General features: G+C 43.6%; 1 protein-coding gene across 1 annotated transcript in view; it reads right to left on the reverse strand.

The window, feature by feature from the left end:
- SEMA3A (semaphorin 3A) overlaps positions 1-20297 on the reverse strand; it is a 201705-nt gene that overhangs the window by 13842 nt on the left and 167566 nt on the right. Inside the window, exons 8-14 of the mRNA XM_081860959.1 lie at positions 19415-19529; positions 19222-19291; positions 18270-18414; positions 14088-14307; positions 10093-10184; positions 6556-6597; positions 2602-2759 (exon numbers count right to left, since the gene is read on the reverse strand). Of these exons, the coding sequence (XP_081717085.1) occupies positions 2602-2759; positions 6556-6597; positions 10093-10184; positions 14088-14307; positions 18270-18414; positions 19222-19291; positions 19415-19529 (842 nt within the window). The remainder of the gene's footprint in view (positions 1-2601; positions 2760-6555; positions 6598-10092; positions 10185-14087; positions 14308-18269; positions 18415-19221; positions 19292-19414; positions 19530-20297) is intronic.

The raw sequence follows: 20297 nt of genomic DNA on the forward strand, positions 1-20297 counted from the left end.
CAAGTGTCCTGGGAACTGTAGTTTGCCCCTTGCAGAGCTACAATTCCCAGCACCCTTAACAAATGGCACTTCCCAGGATTCTATGGGAGAGAAAAAATGCGCATAAAAGGTATGAGTTAATAGTTATTCAGTATGGCTTGGCCACCAGTTTGGTGATGCAGGACAATGAAGTACTGATGATTAGAGTCAGAATTTAAGTAAACCTCAGGTGCTTGGGTTAAAAAATCTAAAGCAATGCTTGCCACAGAATAGGATGAATTATATGTCTTGGTTAGAACATTAGGTTAAAAACCAGTTAGTGGCTTGAATCAGTACCAAAATTATTATTACAACTCATAGCAACATGACTTTAAGCAATACCAAACCACTTACTGGATCTCTCTTTCTTTGCTTTAATAATGTTTTGTACCTTTTCAAAAAGAAAATCTGCACTGTAGAAAGGAGAACTATGCCTGTATTTGCTTTGTCCGCTTCCTTTGTATCAAAACAGTAGTGGCAAAAAACTCCCTGTTCAACCCATGGAAAAGAGATGCTTTTGAGCAGAAGAAAGAACAGGGCAAACAAAGATGTTGTGAAGAGGCTGAACACTTCGCTTGGAGAAGAAAAGAAACAGTGAAGGAAGAAGGAGTCTGACAAGTGGGTTGTGGGGGAGAGAAAAGAGGATTAGGTGCCTGAACAATGATGGAAGCTCATCACGGAAGCAGAAGTCAAGGAGCCAGGAAAAACCCTCACATTTTTCACCCCTGGCATCTGTTGTATTCAGTGACACTTCTTTGGATTTAGTGAAAATCTAAAAGATATTCCTCGGCCATAAAGCCCCCCCCCCCAGCACCATTAGGCTGTATTCGGTCTAAGTATTACTTAGACAAGGGGTCCCCAAACTAAGGTCCGCGGGCCGGATAAGGCCGGAGGGACTCGTTTATCCGCCCCGCAGCAACCCCCACCGCCCGCTCTTACTGGTGCTGTGCTGCGCAGCTGCCCACTTCCGGGTCAGAGGAGCACCGGAAGTAGCTTGTGTGCATGCGCAAGCGTTATTTGCGCATGCGCAAGCGTTATTTGCGCATGCGCAAGCGTTATTTGCGCATGCGCAAGCGTTATTTCCAGTGCGCATCCAGGTCGGAGAAGGCTCATGCACATGCGCACAAGCTATTTCCGGTGCCCCTCCGACCCGGAAGTGCACTGGAAATAGTGTGTGAGCACGCGTATGGGCATGCGCTCCCCTGCCTTCTGGCCTGCTGTGTGATTGGCGCTGGAGACACTGCCCCAAGGCGTGGTAAGTTTGCCGACCCCTGACTTAGACCCACTGATATTCATAGACATGGCCACCTTAGGCACATTGCTTTCAGTAGGTTTGCTGCTGAAACGTAGCTGAATACAGCCCAGTGGCTTTTTACATCAGTGATCTAGGATTATACCCATGGATCTAGTCCCACTCACAAATATGGGGAAAATTTATACTAATTAGGAAACCTGCTAATCTAAGGTCATTTGTAGGCTCAATATGAACAGACAAACTGCAATAAAACACGTCTCTCCCATATCAGTCTCTACTGACACATCAGGCGCTGCAACCTCCCAATGGTTTGACTTCACCTCCAAAGGACTTCTCCATTGTCTCTCAAGACAGATGGATGCCACCATGAATGGTGTGTTCAGGAATTTGCTTCAGCACAGGAAGGCTTTATCTCTGGAAATTCTCAGGGACTTGCATGAGGGGATTGGTCCAATGTCCTCAGGTGCACAGACTCCTCTCCAGATAGTTGTATGCTTAGGCCTGAAGATGGTTTCTAAGTGATCTGGAACCCTGAGTAGACAGGGCTCCCCGGTGTCCAATAGATCATGCTCAGAAAAATGTCTTCAGACCTTTGTGCTAAACCTGCAAAGACCAGAAGTGGAGCCAGAGCAGCCAGACTCATTGGCGCAATACTTCAATGTGCACCCCTGACTCCATTCCCAGGTGAAGCCTTCTTGTGTTCAGGTGAACACCTGAATGTGGCCACAGTCTAAGCCAGGAGTTCCCCAATTGTGGTGGTTCATAATGTGTCCAGGGATCAGTGGTTGAAGATGCACACTGAATATTTATATTGATTATTAATTGCATGTTCACTGTGTTGCTTATTTCTACGCATTCTTCTGTGGAAATCCCGTTGTAGCGCAATAGAATATAAAAAATAAAAACGACAATTCAAAATAGAATAAGAATCATACAGCACTTAACACTGCTACAATGGGCTGAAAAATCATGAAGCAATCTGCCATGGGTTTTTTTGGCAATTTTCATGTGGTCCGCCGGGGGAAAGTTTTGGAACCAAGGGTCGGGTATCACTTGAAACCCGTAATAATGGAAGATGGGGCAGCAGCACTCACCTGACTGCTGGTCACAGGGCTAAGTGGTGGTCAGGTGGAAAGCCTGATGGATTGGCTCCACCAGTGCATTTGCCTCATGCCATGCCACACACACCCCACAGCAATGCAGGTGGCCGACAGTCAGGTGTGCGCAGCTGCCCCACCATGGTGCCCACTACTGCTTGAAACCGTCACTTAAGGAATCAGGTGAGGACCTTGAAGGAGAAGTGGAACGACACTCAAATCCAGCCTTACCTCTTAGCGGTGGGAAAGTAACGAGAGCACGAGGCACCATCCCACGCGCAGTATGGGTCCCTAGCAAGGCAGCACTCTGCACATGCTTTACCATACACATCGCAGCGGTGCAAGGGAAGCTGTGAAACGCCAACAGCTGAGCCAATGTAGAGCTGTTGCTGTTTGTGGCAGGAGAGAGAGAGAGAGAGACATGGTAAGTAAGCCTGTTTCGTTCAAGAAGAATCTCCTTCATTTATCTCTCAGCACTTTTAGCACTTTCAACATGCCACACAAGTTCTAAAATTCAGAGTCATTCAACTCTTGCTTCTTCTCTGTGTTAAGGACCAAATTGGTTAAGAAATTCCATTTGTGTGGATTCCAGTGTGGACCGACCTGTCTCACTCTTCCCAGACTAATGTGTGGACCACAATTCTTGGCTCAAAACGTTTTAGGATAAAACATATTTAGAAATGCATCCATTAAGATAAAATTATTTCAATATGCATTCTGCAATAGGATATGTAATTACAACTATATTCAAATATTCTTTTAAAAAATCAAATAGCATTTTGCATGCATTTTTTTAATAAAAAAAGGGTAAATTGCAGATAAATACGGAAACAGGATGGAATGGACTTTTAGGAACAAATATATGCAAATTTGATACAGACCAGAATCCATCTATCTTTATAAAGGAATCTCCCATAGGGAGAGTCATAATTTCCAGCTGTGCCTAAAGTGCTGCAAGGACCTTTTTGAACATTACATCATGCAGCTGAACATGGGAATGTGGATTCCTGTACATACCAGCTCCCACTCCACATTTCCATAGTCCACACCTGCCTATCTGCCCATCCTCCCTTCCAGGTCAACTGAATCCTGAACACCACTTCCAGCCTGACAAATTAAGGTTCCTCCTGCACGGCAAGGCCCTTTGTTGTTGTACCTGAACTATCACAGAAGCATCAAGCGTTTCATGAACTTGATTCATTTGGAAGGTTAACTAACAAGAGTCTTCTGCCACCACCTGATTAAGCAGAAAAACCTGGAGAAAAACACGTGGCCTCGACTCTGGAGGTCTGCAACTGCCCCTCTGCTCCTACAGAGCATCTGCAGGCACAAGCTCCTCTGTTTGCTTCAGTGGGGAGGGAGGCAGCCAAGGGATGAGTTTTGGGAGGCTGCTTTGATTGTTATCTTTTGCTCTGCACGGGACGTAAAGTTCATCACATCACTCCATGAAAAGCCCCGAGTTCACAAAGAACAATGCATTAAATATCTAAAGCTGGGAGTGCTCAAGAATCAGGAATCAACATGCTCTCAGAAATGCCTCTAATTCAAAGATGCAATCAATGCCAGAAGCTTGTCATAGTGCATCACCTATGTGTATTGTTTTTTTTCCCCTCCTCCCTTCACTCGGGGCTACACCAACACTTTATAGGCTTCACTTTACATGAATAACTTAGCTAGAGAAAACTTTTAATATTGTAAATTTGTTTTCCGAGGGATCAGGGAGAATTGTAATCCCTCCTGCTCCTGAATACATAAAGGGGCCTTTGATCGAGAAGTTGTGCTTAAATGCATGGTTCATTATACTGTGTAATCTGCTCCTTTAAAAAGAATGTACTTGTAAAAATAATCAAAAGCAGAGCATTCTGGTACCATATGAATATATATATATATATATATATATATATATATATATATATATATAATTTGACAGCTTTGTTTTGAAAATAGTTTTCTCTATAATAGCACATTCTTTTAAATCTCCCCCTACCCCTTGTTGTTTTAGGTGATAAACTGTGTGAGGGAAGTGGCCCCAAACAAAATATTTCATGTCAAAACTCATTCATTTTAGGCAAGTTTCCAGTACTCAATGGGGTTCCTAGCTGGACTGCCCAGAATTCTGACTATTGAGATGGCTTTACCCCTTTCTCATCGAAAGCTATATCAGTGGCTGATATGATACACATCTGTTTTCATATCTTTAAAAAGAATACCAAACATATGCATCTGAAACATTTGTTATAAATTTAGAAAAGTTACATAAATAGAACATGGGCTTGTGGTGTATCTGCCGCTTGCCTCAAGATGTTCCAGAAAGCACACAAAAATGGTTTCCAAACACCTATCGAACTCTGTTTCACAAGTTTCATTTTTACAAAATGTGTCCGTTTCAGCCACCATTACTCTAGTTGTTGTAAGAAGATCCTGTGCCCAAGCGTGATGCTCCTTATTTACGTTAGAGACTCAGTACAATGCCTCCAGCAGCAAAAGAAGCCTAATTCCGATATGTAACTCTACATTATAAAAACAACCCTGTACAAAGTCAGACCAACGAGTGAGTCTGCTGGACCTCCCTGGAGACGATAGGGATTTAACATGCAGAGCTAAGCTAATGGCCCTTCCTCATAGCCTTTGGCCAATAAGGCTCAATTTTAATGCAGCTTCATCTAATGGATAAGAGAACTCTCACATTTTATCCCCAACAGATTCCACGGTGAGCAGCTTTAGAGACAGGCAAGCCAGTCTTTCCATGGTGCAAAAGGTCTAAAGAAAGTGGACTCACTCTGCATCTTCAGGCTGCTTCAAGGATGTAGGGTGGTGCAAGCCATAGCTGTCAACTTTCAGATTTGAAAATAAGGGATCAGCAGCCTCAAAATTAAGGGATCAGCAGCCTTACCTGTCCTAGGGAGCCTCGAAAATAAGGGATCAGCAGTCTCACCTGTCCCGGGGACAGTCTATGGGATATCTAACAATCTGGGATAGCAGCAGGAAGCAGCGGGAAATGGAATAAGGGAATTTCCCGCAAATAAAGGGAAGGTTGACAGCTATGGTGCAAGGTGCTAAAGTGTGCTATGGGAACCAAGCCCTCTGGGTTCCTTTGCCAGAATGGCTCCTCTTTCATGTCTTCCCTTCGTCATCCCTGAAGTGCCTCCCAAATTCTGAGCGCCAAAGTACTGTCATGCATTTGTGGAGGACCACGTTCCCCTATATTCCTGAGTCCAAACAAAGTAAGACTCAGTCAAGGCTGGGGGAGTTAAAACTGTGCCAAACAAGGGACCCCTGAATTTAGCATGTTAAAACACAAGCCAGGCTGGCTTCCTGCATCCTGGAAATCACCAGCTCATGGTGGTTCCAGAAGGGTAGCAATTGCTTGACATGGATAGCATGACAACTCTCACTTTGTATAAAGCAGTCGCTATACACTGAAAACTTCCATTGTGATCAATGGGTATTTGTAAAAGTGAATCTTGCACACTCATTTGCCCCTAGTTCATCGGTAGGCAAACTAAGGCCCGTGGGGCGGATCCGGCCCAATCGCCTTCTCAATCCGGCCCATGGACGGTCCGGGAATCAGAGTGTTTTTACAAGAGTAGAATGTGTGCTTTTATTTAAAATGCATCCCTGGGTTATTTGTGGGGCATAGGAATTAGTTCATTTTTCTCTCTCCAAAATATAGTCCCCCCCCCCACAAGGTCTGAGGGATAGTGGACTGGCCCCCTGTTTAAAAAGGTTTGCTGACCCCTGCACTGAACACTTCCATTGTGATCAATGGGTCTTTGTAAAAGTGAATTTTGAACATTCATTAGCCCCTAGTTGGTGTTATAGGGGAAGAAGCAGGTGAGAAGGAGGCCCGGTAGTGAGTGTTTCGAATGTTGGAGAAGAGGAGTTTTGACCCTCAATGACCTGCAGCCAGTGACTCCTGGGTATGCAACGTCTCTAGAGCTCGCAACAAGGATCTTTGTTTCAGAGACCAATTAGGCAGTTCATTTCCACTTCATAGCTAGCGAAGCACATGTATAGACTTTGCCTCTTCTTTGTCTGTCAGAATTTCCATAAGAAACTAGAAACATTTATGAAAATGAATGGGAGGCAGCTGGCATCAATATCTTTTCAGGCAAGCAAGTTAAGGTCTCTGAAATATGGGACCCAATAAATATTTAAAGAGTCTCAAGATTGTATGTACAGTACCTGCTTTGTGGAAATCTTCATGGCTGAAATAGCTGTGGGTTCCTGGAAAAGAGAGTTACAGTTATAGCAAAGATGCTTTAAATAGCTGCTTCCCTTAAGACGATGAGAACTGGGTGCCTCGCCGTGGATTGCTCTTACTGACTTTCACGCTGAAACGCCGTTGTTGCTATGGATGCATTCAAATGCATTTGTGCCTGCGCAATTGTGCATGTTGAAACTCAACACAAGGATTAATCAAGCATGGATTCTACAAAGGTCCAGTGGAGGCGTCATAGCAGCCCTCCAAAAACAGTGGTTTGCAAATTGGGAGCCAGCTTCAGGAATGCACACCTATGTCCCTTTCTCAGTGGGAATCACCCCCCCTTTAAAACCATGGTTTAGCATCATACTGAAGCTAACCAGGGATCCCTCTTCTTCAGGGCTTATCAACTGCCGTGTGATTCCTTTGCTTCATAATATTGGCAACTGCTAGGGGGACAGGGAACTCCAGATCATGATGATGTCGCCATACCAGTAAATATGCAAAATGGTATGTAGAGGAGGACAACTCCGATCAGGGCTGCTATTTCTGGTAGAAATTCCACACTGAGGAATATGTGTAGATCTGTCTTATGGAGTGTAGACCTTTCTATTTTCTTATAGTTTCCTCATACGGGTTCAGTTTCTATCAAGGTACGCTGACATAGCCTGCTTCAAGCTTTCAACTTCACCCCTGGCGAGCCCATGGGGAACTGGATATGGCTCAGTAGATGCTAAGCATGCAGACTCTCCAGTGCAAATGGGTTATTAAACTTGGTATTGGAAGGCATCAATTACAGGCCTTGCCGAAATGTTTGCTCAGCTGTTCAGGGAGACACTGCACAATTCAGGTTAAAAAGGCATTTGTTATCAGTGCAATACATCTGGAATGCCTTCAGTTTGGCTGGAGCTGTCAATGAAAAGTGTTGTGTTCGGCATTCTGCAATTCAGGCTGTTAAATTCATTCTTTGGTGACATAAAATTAGATCCACCCACCCCAGGGATATGTGAAAACTCAAAAGTGATGGGTTGCATTGAAACTTCGTATCAGATTTCTACCTAGGACTCGATTCCTTTGGCGCATTAACCAACCCCCCTTCAAACTCCAGCTGCACCTGCAAGGAGAATAATTTCAACAGTATTTTATGGCAGCTGATAAGGAGCTCTTGGGGTCATGCTGAATGTTGAGGTGTGTGCATTCCCAGGCACCTTCACACCAGGATGTTCAACGCAGCAAGGGAGCAAAGGAATTGCAATGCCTCCTTCTAATGGTTTCTGGTGGTCCCCTCTTCCCACCTTTTCGTTTTGCCCTTCAAGGGCAAAGCAAGGGCAAATCTGCACTGCCATGCCAAATAGCGCCTTTGCCAAGCCTGTCTTTCTCCTACCACGTTCTCTCCTGACTGCTAAGCCACTTTGGACTTTGGAAGTAGCTTGGGACAAGTGGAAAGCAAGAGAGAAGGAGGTAGCTGAGCACCCGTCCTCCTGATCACATGTGCAACCGCCACCAAGGGTGGAGTTTCAGCCTCAATGTCAGCTGTCAAAGATGTTTTTGCTGACAGTTCCATCACTGAGTCCACCCGTTTTTTTGGCTAAGGACTCACCTCGCCAGATTCTGCCAGCCTCTGTTTCTGATTGATCAGATACTGCTCTGGCTCAGCTCCAGACTTGCATGGGTCAACTACTAGTCACAGTTCCATGCCTACCCCTGCACAGGTGGTGGGACTCAAAACCAAAAGTTGGAAACCATTTTTTCAAGGCTGGAAAATGTGATAAAATGGTTCTCTCTCTCACTCTCCCCCCCCCCCATCTGAGTCACCATAGCCTACCTCTAGGCATCTGAAATGTAAGGCAAAAACCTTCCAGGACAGAAGACATGATTTGTTCCAGAAAGTGAGACAAAGCACCTCTCCTTTTAGAAATTAAGCTCTTAGCTTGTCTCTTTAATTTTTGGCTTAACGGAGCGTGGCATTCGTTTTGTTTCATTTGTAGAAGCTCATGCAATGGCCAGGTCCCTAGACTACTTTAGAATATAAGTAGCTGATTTGCTGCAGGCAACAGAGAAAACAACCACAGGCCACCAGCTACTCTTGTGATTTCATCTCATTCCTTGAGATTTATTTCTTGTTCAAAACCAGGGGTTCAGATACCCACTGCTCAATTAACCAGAGCCTGACAATGAGGCACACCTCATTGAGTCAGTGACTCATTCACACACAGGTTGCACTTCCAATGTAAAGCCCAGAACGTTGTATGCAAACAGTCCTAGAACACATGGCCCAAATAACATGGTGCCTATTCATAAGGCAAAGCAAGCAAGTGTTGGGATGGGTGGAAACCAAGAAGTCTCGCTTTGTAGGATGCTGCTTCTAGGAGAAGGGAAAGCTTGACAATGGGACAGCCTGAGAGGATTTGTGAATCAGAACAGGGCTGTCATTTTCTTTCTTTTTTAAAATCTTAACCTGCTAAATTTTAACACTGACAATTAATTAATTAAATTTACAACAATTTGCAGATAAATAAACAAGAATTCTGATGAAAGACAGGAAGCTCTCAAACGCTTGGTCCATCTAGGTCAGAAGCATCTGCAGCGACTGGCTGTGGCTCTCTCGGGATCCAGTCAAGGGATCCAGGCATCACACCTGAGGCCCTTGCATCCCTGTGATCTACCATTGAGCAGGAAAAACAAACAATTCCCTTTGTTTCTAGACAATGCTTCCATATGTTGCAGTTGGCATCATCTTTAAAAAGGCATCCCTCGCTGCGTAGGAGAGATGTGGAATCCCACTTCCAAGATAATTTGTAAATTCTTACATTAAAGTAACTCATTTTTAAAAAATCTGCCTGACTGACTATGGGACAAGTTTTTAACTGATCAAAATGTTTATTGAATCAAGTTGATTAATCAGCAATACAACTCAATCTCAGCTTTATCTTCTCATTTTCTTTATACTCCCCAGGATGGCATGAGATCAAAATCCATTTAAACAAAAACATGCATTGGAAACCAGCTCCTAAAACCATGCCAACTTTTGCCTACATTGTGTACTTCTTCAAAATTATTCTTAATTGTCATGTCATAGAAACCCTCAATGTCAGATAACAGACTTTTCACTACGCCTTTGTCTTCATGTCATATGCCCAGATGTAGAATTAATTCTGTATATTTTTCTGGGGAGATGACAGGCAGCAAGACCTTCAAATGTTACAGATGGTTTTCACTGTAAATTGCAAACAGTCATATCTATTGGTTTTAGCGGCCCAGTGAACAAGGGGGGGGGGAGGAGGGGAGGAGAGTCAGCAATATAATTTTTGCTATTAGCTCACAACTGGCACTGAAAGCTCTGAGGTTTATTTTGACTAGTGCCTGAATCTCTAATTGAGAAGCTAATTAGAAAGGTTTGCTGGACTCTTCCACAATAAACCCTGTCTCTGCAGCTGCCTGCAGGGGGTGGCGGGGGCGGCAGCAGCAGCAGCAGCAGGAGAGCGAAAACAGATAACCAACATTTCAATCACACTCACCCGAAAGACTGTCATTTCTTCCAGCAAAACTTCCTCCAAATCATGCCAGGTCTCTTTAGGGATAGAAACTACTTTCAAAACTGTCCCAATATCTGAAATAAAGACAGATACCATTTTCCCCCTTGAGTCCAAGAGCAGTCCAATCTCAGATCTACAGAAGTTTTATGTTTCCCACAATACAAATTATCGTATTTCAAAAAGGGGATTATGCAGCAATGCGTTCTTTAGAGTCGGCTCCATACAATACCCACTTACCTTCAAAAGGATCTCAAAAGTTCTTAAAAGTTTCCAAAGAAGGATTATATTGAAATCTTTTAATTGCAAACCCCCCCCCCAATCTGAACCCTGAACCCAGTGTAATGTTACCAATGAAATGTCAGCTGCCACAAATGTGTATTTAAAGCCAGGAATACACAGGATCAGCCAGGGCTACATTTTATGATTTATTCTCAAGTCCAAAGTATTTCATGTTTTCTTTTTCTTTCTTTTTTAAAATAATAATACAAGGGCAGATGTGAAAGTGAGACTTCATGGGAACACACAGACAGCTGGAGGGATGCTGCCAAATTAATTAAGTTGTCAGATCTGTTAGGAATCAGCTGGTGATTCCAAACGGTGCAGAGTTTGAGTTGATAGTCCTGCATTGGACTATATGATCCTTCGGGGTCCCAATTCTATGATTCTTTGAGACAACCAATATTGATGCGGTGTTTTCTCAGAACCTTATCAGGCATAGTGGACAGCATCCCTGTGGAGAGCAAGACGGAAAACCCGCTAGACGAAAGGGTTTTCCGTTTTGGAGGTGCTTCGCAAAACAAATTTACTATGGGCTTGCTTCGCAAGACGAAAATGTCTTGCGAGTTCCTGTAGTTTTTTCTCCCTCCCCCCTATTTCTAAGCCGCTAAGCTGCTTATCAGCTGATCCGCCAAGCCGCTTATCAGCTGATCCGCCAAGCCGCTAAGCCGCTTTACAGCTGATCCGCTAAGCCGCTTATCAGCTGATCTGCCAAGCCACTAAGCCGCTTAACAGCTGATCCGCTAAGCCGCTAAGCCGCTTATCAGCTGATCTGCCAAGCCGCTAAGCTGCTTATCAGCTGAGCCGCTAAGCCGCTAATAGCGCTAAACCACTAAGCCGCTAATGGGCTTGCTTCGCAAGAAGAAAAAAACCGCAAGACGAAGAGACTCACGGAACGGATTCTTTTCGTCTTGCGAGGCACCACTGTATATATATAAGTTCTATACCGCTCTATACCTGAAGGTCTCGGGGCGGTTCACACAAAATATAAAATACATAAAATCAAAACAAAACTAGCAACCCAATAAAACAACAACCCCAAAAGAGCCAGCATTTTTAAACAGGGTATAGGATGTAGATCAAGTCAGGCAAAGGCCTGGTTGAAAAGGTACATTTTTGCCTGGCGCCTAAAGGTGTACAGTGGTACCTCTGGTTGCGAATGGGATCTATTCCGGAGGCCCGTTTGCAACGTGAAAAGCCTCCAACCTGAAGCGCCGTATCTGCGCAGGTGCGCGATGCAATTTGGCACTTGTGTGCATGCGCGAAGTGTGATTTAGCACCGCCTGCGCATGCGGCAAAACCCGGAAGTAACCCTTTCCGGTACTTCCGGGTCGCTGTGGGAAGCAACCTGAAAAAATGTAACATGAAGCAAACATAACATGAGGTATGACTGTACAGTCATACCTTGGGTTGAACGTGCTTTGGGATGAGCGTGTTCGAGTTGCGCTCCACGGCAACCTGGAAGTAACGGAGCGCGTTACTTCCAGGTTTCGCCGCTTGCCCATGTGCAGACGCTCAGAATGACTTTACGCGTCTGCGCAGAAACGGCAAAAAACGATGCGCGCATGTGCAGACGTGCCGTCGCTGGTTACGTTCGCTTCTAGATGTGAACGGGGCTCCAGAACCGATCCCGTTCGCATCTAGAGTTATCACTGTATAATGATGGTGCCAGGCGATAGCTAGTCTGTTGCAGGTTTTCTGAGAACCGTTTGCAAGGGGCAAACTAAAGAGCCCAGAATTGTAGGGGAAATAATTTCCTTTAAATGTATCCTGTGTGTGCAGGATTACCGACTTTTGGCCCTGCCGCTGTTCATCTGCCTCCAACGGCAGCTTTTTTTTTTTCTTTTTTGGCAGCCAGTGATAACATTTCTCCCTCTACTGTGAAAAGCTTCCCCTGCCGTAGGCAGACAAATCACTTCACCCAACACTGCAGAATAACTGACCTGCAAATTGTCAGTTTTTCTTAACGGAGTATTCCAGGTGGAAGAGGGGAAGGGGATAAAAACACTTTACTAAGCTTAGAAGTTGTGCGGGGATGCGGGGGGCAAAGGATGTCATTCGGAAGCTACCATTTTAAACAAAGTCTATATCAATTTTGTCAGCATCAAAGACTGGAAGATTTAAGTTCTTGCAGCAGGAGGAGAGACCACTACAAAGTAATGGAGAACTGGATTATTGCCACGTTTAAAACATTTTGAATTCTACAACAGAGGTTTGAGAAAGCCAAAGAAGTCAGCCTAGCAGATAGGCATTAAATCTTTAAGATAAATAGTTCTATTTTAAGAGGGACCCTACCGCCCCCCATTAGTGGTTTGCTGCTCTCTAAAGCCTCTGAGGTCAAATGCACAATGTGTTAAACCCTACAGTGTCTCTGATCAGGCCTCAGGCATCCAAAGCGAAGCTTTATCTGTACTCAAGATCAGGCTTACGTGGAATAATATTTCAAACAATTTCACACAAAGTGAACCAGGCCCCTCATTTCAGATCAGCAAGCTTTGGCGAGTAACTCATCTTACAAGATAAAATTACTGTTATTAATTCATGTTTACTGAAAGATGGACTCGAGACTGTGTTAAATGATCTGCTCCTGCCCTCAAGGCAAATTATGAGGGCAAAAATATGCATTTTGGTCTGCTGGAGAGGGATTGAAGTGAACCATCACTGAGGTGAGAGTTAGTATCCAGATGTATACTTAAAACAACAACAATGCTGAATTAATCACATTTCCTTTCCACTAGGACTCAGGGAAACAACATAACTTACTTCCTCCTTAACTTGCACTAGACCTCGGGAAAAGATGGTGGTATTTTCATTTAGCATTTATTTTTGTTTAAGTGACGCTGCTGTGGCCCTTGCTATAGTGGGAATTAAAATGTTGTTCTCTGAGATTAATCGACCACACCACATTGCCAAGGTAACTGTCAGACTCAGATGAGATTTAAGATGGAAGTCTGCTGGCTGTGAGCTGAGTAGGACTGCAGAGTGGAAGACAAGGAGACAGTCTTGCTTTTCCAGAGATCAGGATAAAAAAGACTGAAGTCACACACAGCTTGAACTTAATTCAAGCTTTAATTGAATTAGTATTAAATTGGGAGTCCCCAGGGGTTGGCAGCTCCTGGACCAGAAGGGAGAATACAGAACTAAAGGCTCCTGCATACAAAGTGTTTTGGACTAGCATGCTCTCTAACGTGCTATATTCAGGACATTTATTTTGGGGAAGTATTTTGGATATGGGAAATTATTCAAATGTGCAAGTCCCAAGCTACAAACTGAAATGGCATAGTCCGGACACAAGTTTATCATCCAGTGAGAAATTGGGTCTAGAGTTATTGAAATGGATGTGGTCATTACGTCAATCAAGTAAATTGCAGTCCACCCAAAATAGAGTCGAGCCTTTGCCTGTAAGCAATTCAGTGAGCCACACTAGAAGACACAGACAGGGCTCTTTTTCAGCAGGAACCCACCGGAACTCAGTTCCAGCACCTCTCAGCCATTGCCATTCAAAGAGAACAAGGGAGGCGTTCATGGTGAGTTTTGGCACCTCTTGTTTTAGAAATATAGCACTGGCTACCTTCCACCCAAAACTGCTTTGGTGCAAGTCCATTCATGTTGACAGTACTTGCACAGAAGGAATGCCAAACATATTGGCCTCTTCTGCTCTGCTTTCCATTCACTTTCTAAAGAGGTTTGCGGAGCCTTACCTGTCCCAATGAACATGACGTCATACTGGCCATCCTCTGCATCTACCCGATCGACCACAATTTGTGTGAACTGGTAATCCAAATCGGTTTTGATCATTATGGGGCGATTATTGATGGGAAATACAGGGTTGTACATCGCTGGGTGGCTTCTTGCGAATGTGATGACTTCATCAGGAAGATCCTTGGTCGAGTCAAAGCCACCAAATGTTTTGCTTGGACACTGGGGAAAAGGATGTCAAAAGAGAACATTGTCAAGAGATTACAACATTGTCAAGAGATTACAACAGTGAAATTCCCATTTCCTCAGTGTATACACTGAAGTCTTCACAACAACCTTAGGTTTTCACATGGTGCTGCTGCATCATCACCATACTGTGTCCAATGCTAGTCCTGCTCAGAGGTTTTATTAGTAGTGTCCTTTATTTTAATAGGTCTACTCTGAGTAGGACTAAAGTTGGTTACAACCTAGCATCGCCAATATAGAGATAGATGAGTCAATCTGTGTTGGGATATAAAAATCCCTCCAGTATATGCAAGCCAGTGACTTGCTGAATTCAAATCTCAGCATTAGCAGAAGATTGCCAAGTGTCTGTAGGTAAATTGCATTTTATGGGGATAATAATAATACTGGCCTGAGCATTCAGATAAATTGTGCTGTTAGAGAGTTCCAATCAAACACCTGATTTGGCTTCCACTCTGCCTTCACCTCTTACTCCAACTCCAAACAATTCTTAGCTTGGGGAAGGGGGAGGTGGTACCAGGTGAATTTGGACCAAGATCAAAGGGGGCTTTACTCAACCTGAATTGGGGCAGCCCTGTTCAAGTTCACATTTCAAGCTTCCCTCTCGCCTCATTCCTAAAGACGTGTAAAGTGCTTTGAACACTTGAAGTGTAAAATATTGATAGCATTATTATACTTTGTGTTCATTTCCTTTGATTTAAAAACACAAATGCCCTAGTGTTGAAATAACCTGCATCGCCCATGTATTCCTAAAACATACAGCACTTGAAAGCCAAAATGTAATTAAACAACAATCCTGATCTTGCAACACGCTCTGTAGGGAGGAAAATCAATTATCATGGCTATCATCTTATTAACAATTCATCAGGGAGGACATTAAAAACAACAACACGTGTCTTTTAAAAGAATAGGAAGATGTCCTCCATCGCAGCACCAGTTCTATGTAGCCTGGTTTTTATCATATATTAGGTATCATTTTATTATGTGCTTTTTCCTAGCAACAAAACTCAAGTATCCACTTTTATTAGTGAATATCAGAGCCTGAGATAATTGCATATCAAACACAATTAAAAACCAGAAAAACTGCAGGAGGTTCCCTTCTTCTGTTTTTTGTTATCAATGCCACATTCTAGCAGTTAAATAATACCAACAATTAACAACAGTTTTTTCATAGCTTATAGCAATTTTGCATTAAAAAAAATATCCATATTTCACATCCCAAAGGCAATCTTGATTTTCCAGATGGAGTGCAATACTGATTACTTGCATTAATTAGATAATGATTAATCGGATAATGTATGAGAAGTGCTTTGAACAAGAAAAGTAATTTAGAAGTGCTAAGTATTGTTAATGCAGCTGGGAATTCATATACAAGAACATGTGTGAATAATCTTTTTGGATTTTCTAAATGGACTGTCTCGATCATTTTCAAGCAGCCATCTATAAACATTGAATTTACAAGGAATGAACATACGACGAGACGTCCAAGGACTCTGCGGGCACTTTCCCCTCTCAAATTCCCTAGTTCAATGGTGCACTGGGGTCCCTTAGGAAACCTAAGTGCTAAATCATTTCAAGGAATTCATCCTTCATATACTGTATTGATTTCTTGTTTGCATCCCTAGTGCTTTAAATGGAAGCTGTGAAACTAAAAATCCATGTTGCCTCTGCATAATCCAGGGCCTACCAAAAGCTGCCCTTGGAGTGGATTAACACGGCCCGTTCCTCTGCAAAATGCATATTGGGGATGCAGCAGCCATGTCTTTCCTAGAGCTGAACTGTCCTTCCCCCATGGTTGTGTGCAAAGCGTGTTCTCCTTCATGGAGAGCACGTGTTGCAGTGGGGGCCGCCAGGACACTCCAAAGTTGGGGGCGGGCTAATTGACCGTTGGCCACTGATGTGATCGGGGCTTCCCTTGTTGTTGGGAAGAAGTTAATGTTGCCATTTGTTGATTGACAGCTAGAAATGCTAAAACTTCTTGCATGAGGCTAGGGCTTCCTCTTTTTGCCCATCCATCGGATTGCCCGTCCCCCCTCCCTATATTTAGGGTTGTTCGCTTTGACCTTGCTATGCCTGTCATGGGGTCGTCTGCTTTGGAGCGGGGGCCTGGTAGGAATTTTGTCCATCTGGCTGATTGGCTGGGGCCATTTGGTTTTTGCCTACTGCGTGGCAAATCATCACAACTTGTAAGCTTTGCGGTTAGGCATTGGTTTGTGGTTTGGTTGGTTGAGGGGCATGGATTGGCTGTGCCTGCCCCTCTAATGCTGCTGCTGCAAGGGATTCCGTTAAAGGAATTGGGGGCTAACTATTGCTTGTCCACTCTGTCAAGGTCAAGGGGGCTCGGGCCATAGCAATGAGCTCCTGGTTGCATTTGGGGTGAGGGCAGGTTCCCTGCTCTGTCGCTACCCCCAAGTGTATTCCCCTATTCTGACTTTCGCATCGTGCGGAATGTCAGTCTGTCCCCCACGGTGGGGGCAGATAGTCGCAACCAATGCTTAAGCAACCACTCACAAATTTGTATTTTAATAAAGTTGTGGCCAAAATTATGCCAAAAATCTTAAACAAAAATTCTGTGTGATGTGTGAGTTATTGGGGTGGCCCTGGGGACCTCGACACGCAATTGTAATGATCATTTCAATGATTGCTTCACACCACTTTTAAATATTTTTTATCGTGCTGTACACCAGCCTGATGTTTTGTGAGAGGGCAGTAGATAAGTACTTTAATACTTCTGTGAACCACCATGAGACCTCTGGGTATAGAGCGGTATATAAGTTCAATAAATAATAAACAAACAAATATAAATTATTTGGCTGTGCAGACAAGCCTGTGAATCTCAATGGGGCGCAGGTTTACTGCACTTAAGGGGGCTGGCAAATAAAAGATTATTAGAGGTATGCAGTACAATTTCATGCATGTTCACTCTGAAGTCATCCGCAGTACATTTAATAGGTCCAATGGCCAAATTACGTTTGGTTTTTGCTACATAGTTCTGTCCTTGGATGTTGGGTTTTTTTCTTTTTATCAGTACAGTAGACTAGGGTTGGGACACATATTCAGAAAAAACACATGTATGGACCTCTCAGAAAGATGCCACTTCATAGTATGTGGAAAAACACACTGTGTTATGCTTATAGGTAGGTAGCTGTGTTGGTCATAGTAGAAACAAAATAAAAAAATTCCTTCTAGTAGCATGTTAGAGATCAACTTTGTTATTGGTATCAGCTTTCGTGTGCATGCACACTTCTTCAGATACCACAAAAGCTCACACCAGTAACAGTCTTAGTTGGTCTCTAAGGTGCTACTGGAAGGGTTTTTTTTTTATTTTGTTTCTAGGCTGTGTTATGGTTCTCAACACCAAAAATCCCCTGCCCTTTTCACTGAATGTACTGATTGACTCAGAATCTATTTTTATTTATTTTTTTATTATTAGACTTGCATACCGCCCTTCTCATCATAATATCTCAGGGTGGTTCAGAAGATCAAGGCATTTAAATGAGATGTCTTTCACAGTTAGAAGGCATGCCATACTATTTCAATAGGCAATTGAAATTCATGGACTGCTTTGGGTGGATGAAAGAAGAGTTTGGATTTGATATCCCGCTTTATCACTACCCGAAGGAGTCTCAAAGCGGCTAACATTCTCCTTTCCCTTCCTCCCCCACAACAAACACTCTGTGAGGTGAGTGGGGCTGAGAGACTTCAGAGAAGTGTGATGGCACAAGGTCATGCATGTGGAGGAGCAGAGATGCGAACCCGGTTCACCAGATTACAAGACTACCGCTCTTAACCACTACACCACACTGAAATCAATGTGCATGTTTCTAGAGCGATTCCTCAACAATTATCCCTACAGAGAAAACAGTGGTATTTCCCTCCAGATAAATGCCTGCCAATACTGCTTGGGCACCACCTGGCTGCCCAGTGAGTAGGGCACTTACAGTTCCTGGTCGCGGGTATGGGACTCTTCCTTGGTAGGGAACCCATTGATAGTTGGGACCATCTCTGTGAGCATATGGGCCCAGGAACACCCTCCTCACGTCCGTCATGCTATACATGCACACAGCCGATCCTTTAAAGATGTTGCTAATAATAGACAGGGTGGAAAAACAGATAGGTGGAGAGAGAAAAAGAAGAAATTGTTTCTAAATTAGAGAGGTTCTAGAAATACCGGCTTTCCATTTATTTATTTTCTGTCACCAAAACAAGCCGACAGCAACCTTGTGCAATTGTCTAACCAAATCAAAATGAAATGCTTTGAAAATGGGATTCAGTTGAAACAATTTACTTTGATAGAGAATTATATCCACATTTTAATTTCCCCTTCCCTCCATGATCTTCAGGCATTTACTGTCCTTTAAGTCCCCTTCTTCTCCCTAGCTCCCTCCCTGTGTTTGCTCCAGCACCAGACCAGCACCCATGGGGCTCAGCTTCCTTGAGCGCTTACAAACCAGGCAAGTGACAACCCTCTGAAAGGGTCTGGAGTTGTTGCTTGTATGGTGTGTAAATTCTCTCTGAAGAGCCAAAGCAAAAACATAGGGACAGGATTTGGCTTCCAGGTCAATGGAAACAAAAAGTTGGCATTCAAGACGCACCAGATGCAATTAGGCCTCCTATACAACACATACTAAGAAAAGGGTTAATGCAGAAACACACACACACACACACATTCTTTTAAACTGTGTGGCCGCAGACTTCTGAGCGATTATATATATATTGCTCATAGGAAAACTCCAGTTCATTAACCTCTTACATCTACTACTTTTCTAGCAGTTCAAAGGTTGAGAAAATGCCTTCTCTTTTAAAGGACCGTGTTAACAAAGAAAGCTTTTAAAAGCGGGCAGCCTCCATGCTCCCCCCCCCCCCCAATAAGTAAAATGATATGTCTGCTACCTGGAAGTTGTAAACACTCCATAGATGATTGGGGTTTTAGGGTCCTTTGAGTTCATTAGAAACACATCCTCTGTCAAAATAAATAAAATAAAATAAGGGGTAAGAAGCAAAAAACAGCCGCCAATTTAGTAATGAGCATGCAGCTGGCCAGAGAGAGAATGGTTCTGTCTTCAGAAACACTTTGACCACTTACGGAGCTCATCAAAATGAGTGTCAATGCCGTTGGGACCTGGCACCGAACAAATCAGGCGTGCTTTGAGGAAAGTGGTCCACTTGTTGACGAGACTTCTGTGGCCACCAAAGTCATTCTACAAAAGAAATAGCTCATGTCAGGACATAAAAACAGAGTCTGCTTATTGTGTAGGAAATCTCAGACTGCACCTGGAAAGTGTGGAGGAAAAGTCAGTGTGGAGAAGCCCTCAGTGAAGCTGTAGTGGCACATGGGAGTTCCCACTTCAGTGCAGCCATGCGTAGGGTCCCACCTCCTCCAAAATAAGCCTGCTCCACTCATGGCCTTGTCCAGTTAGGAACTGGAAGCGGCGATATAGCACCAGAGGTTTGTGAATCTCTGTGCAGAATCGCCATGAGGTTCAGAGGGGAGGAAGAAGGTTTGTAGCTGGCTGCAATCCATCGGCCCTGTGTACAGGTAGCCTCTGTTGCTAGTATTCCAAATTTTACCCCAAAGAGGAAAGGTACATCTCACTTAAAGACAACGAGAGCATTTCCAGACTGTTACACCTGCTTTCACCACAAGCTCCCCAAATGAAGCCTAAAAAGAGAAATAACTGTTCTTACATGAAGTTGTGGAGTCACAGGCCCAGTTCAGGTGAACAGAATGCCTCAGACCTATGGGCTTTTCTACTTCTTTTGCTGTGAGAGCAGGAGAGCAAAAGCTTCTGCTTTTATTTCAGCACAAACTGCAGCTCCATGTTTTGTTTGAACTCGGGAACTGTGATTTGTTTGAACTAAAGTTAGTTTAAGCAAACCGGACTCAAACTGAGCCCAAAGCTTACTATTCCTCATCACATAAAACATGGATATGGCCATTGTTAAATACCTTATTATACCTATTATTT

Source organism: Podarcis erhardii (assembly GCF_964252035.2).
Source record: "Podarcis erhardii genome assembly, chromosome: 5".
NCBI lineage: Eukaryota > Metazoa > Chordata > Lepidosauria > Squamata > Lacertidae > Podarcis > Podarcis erhardii.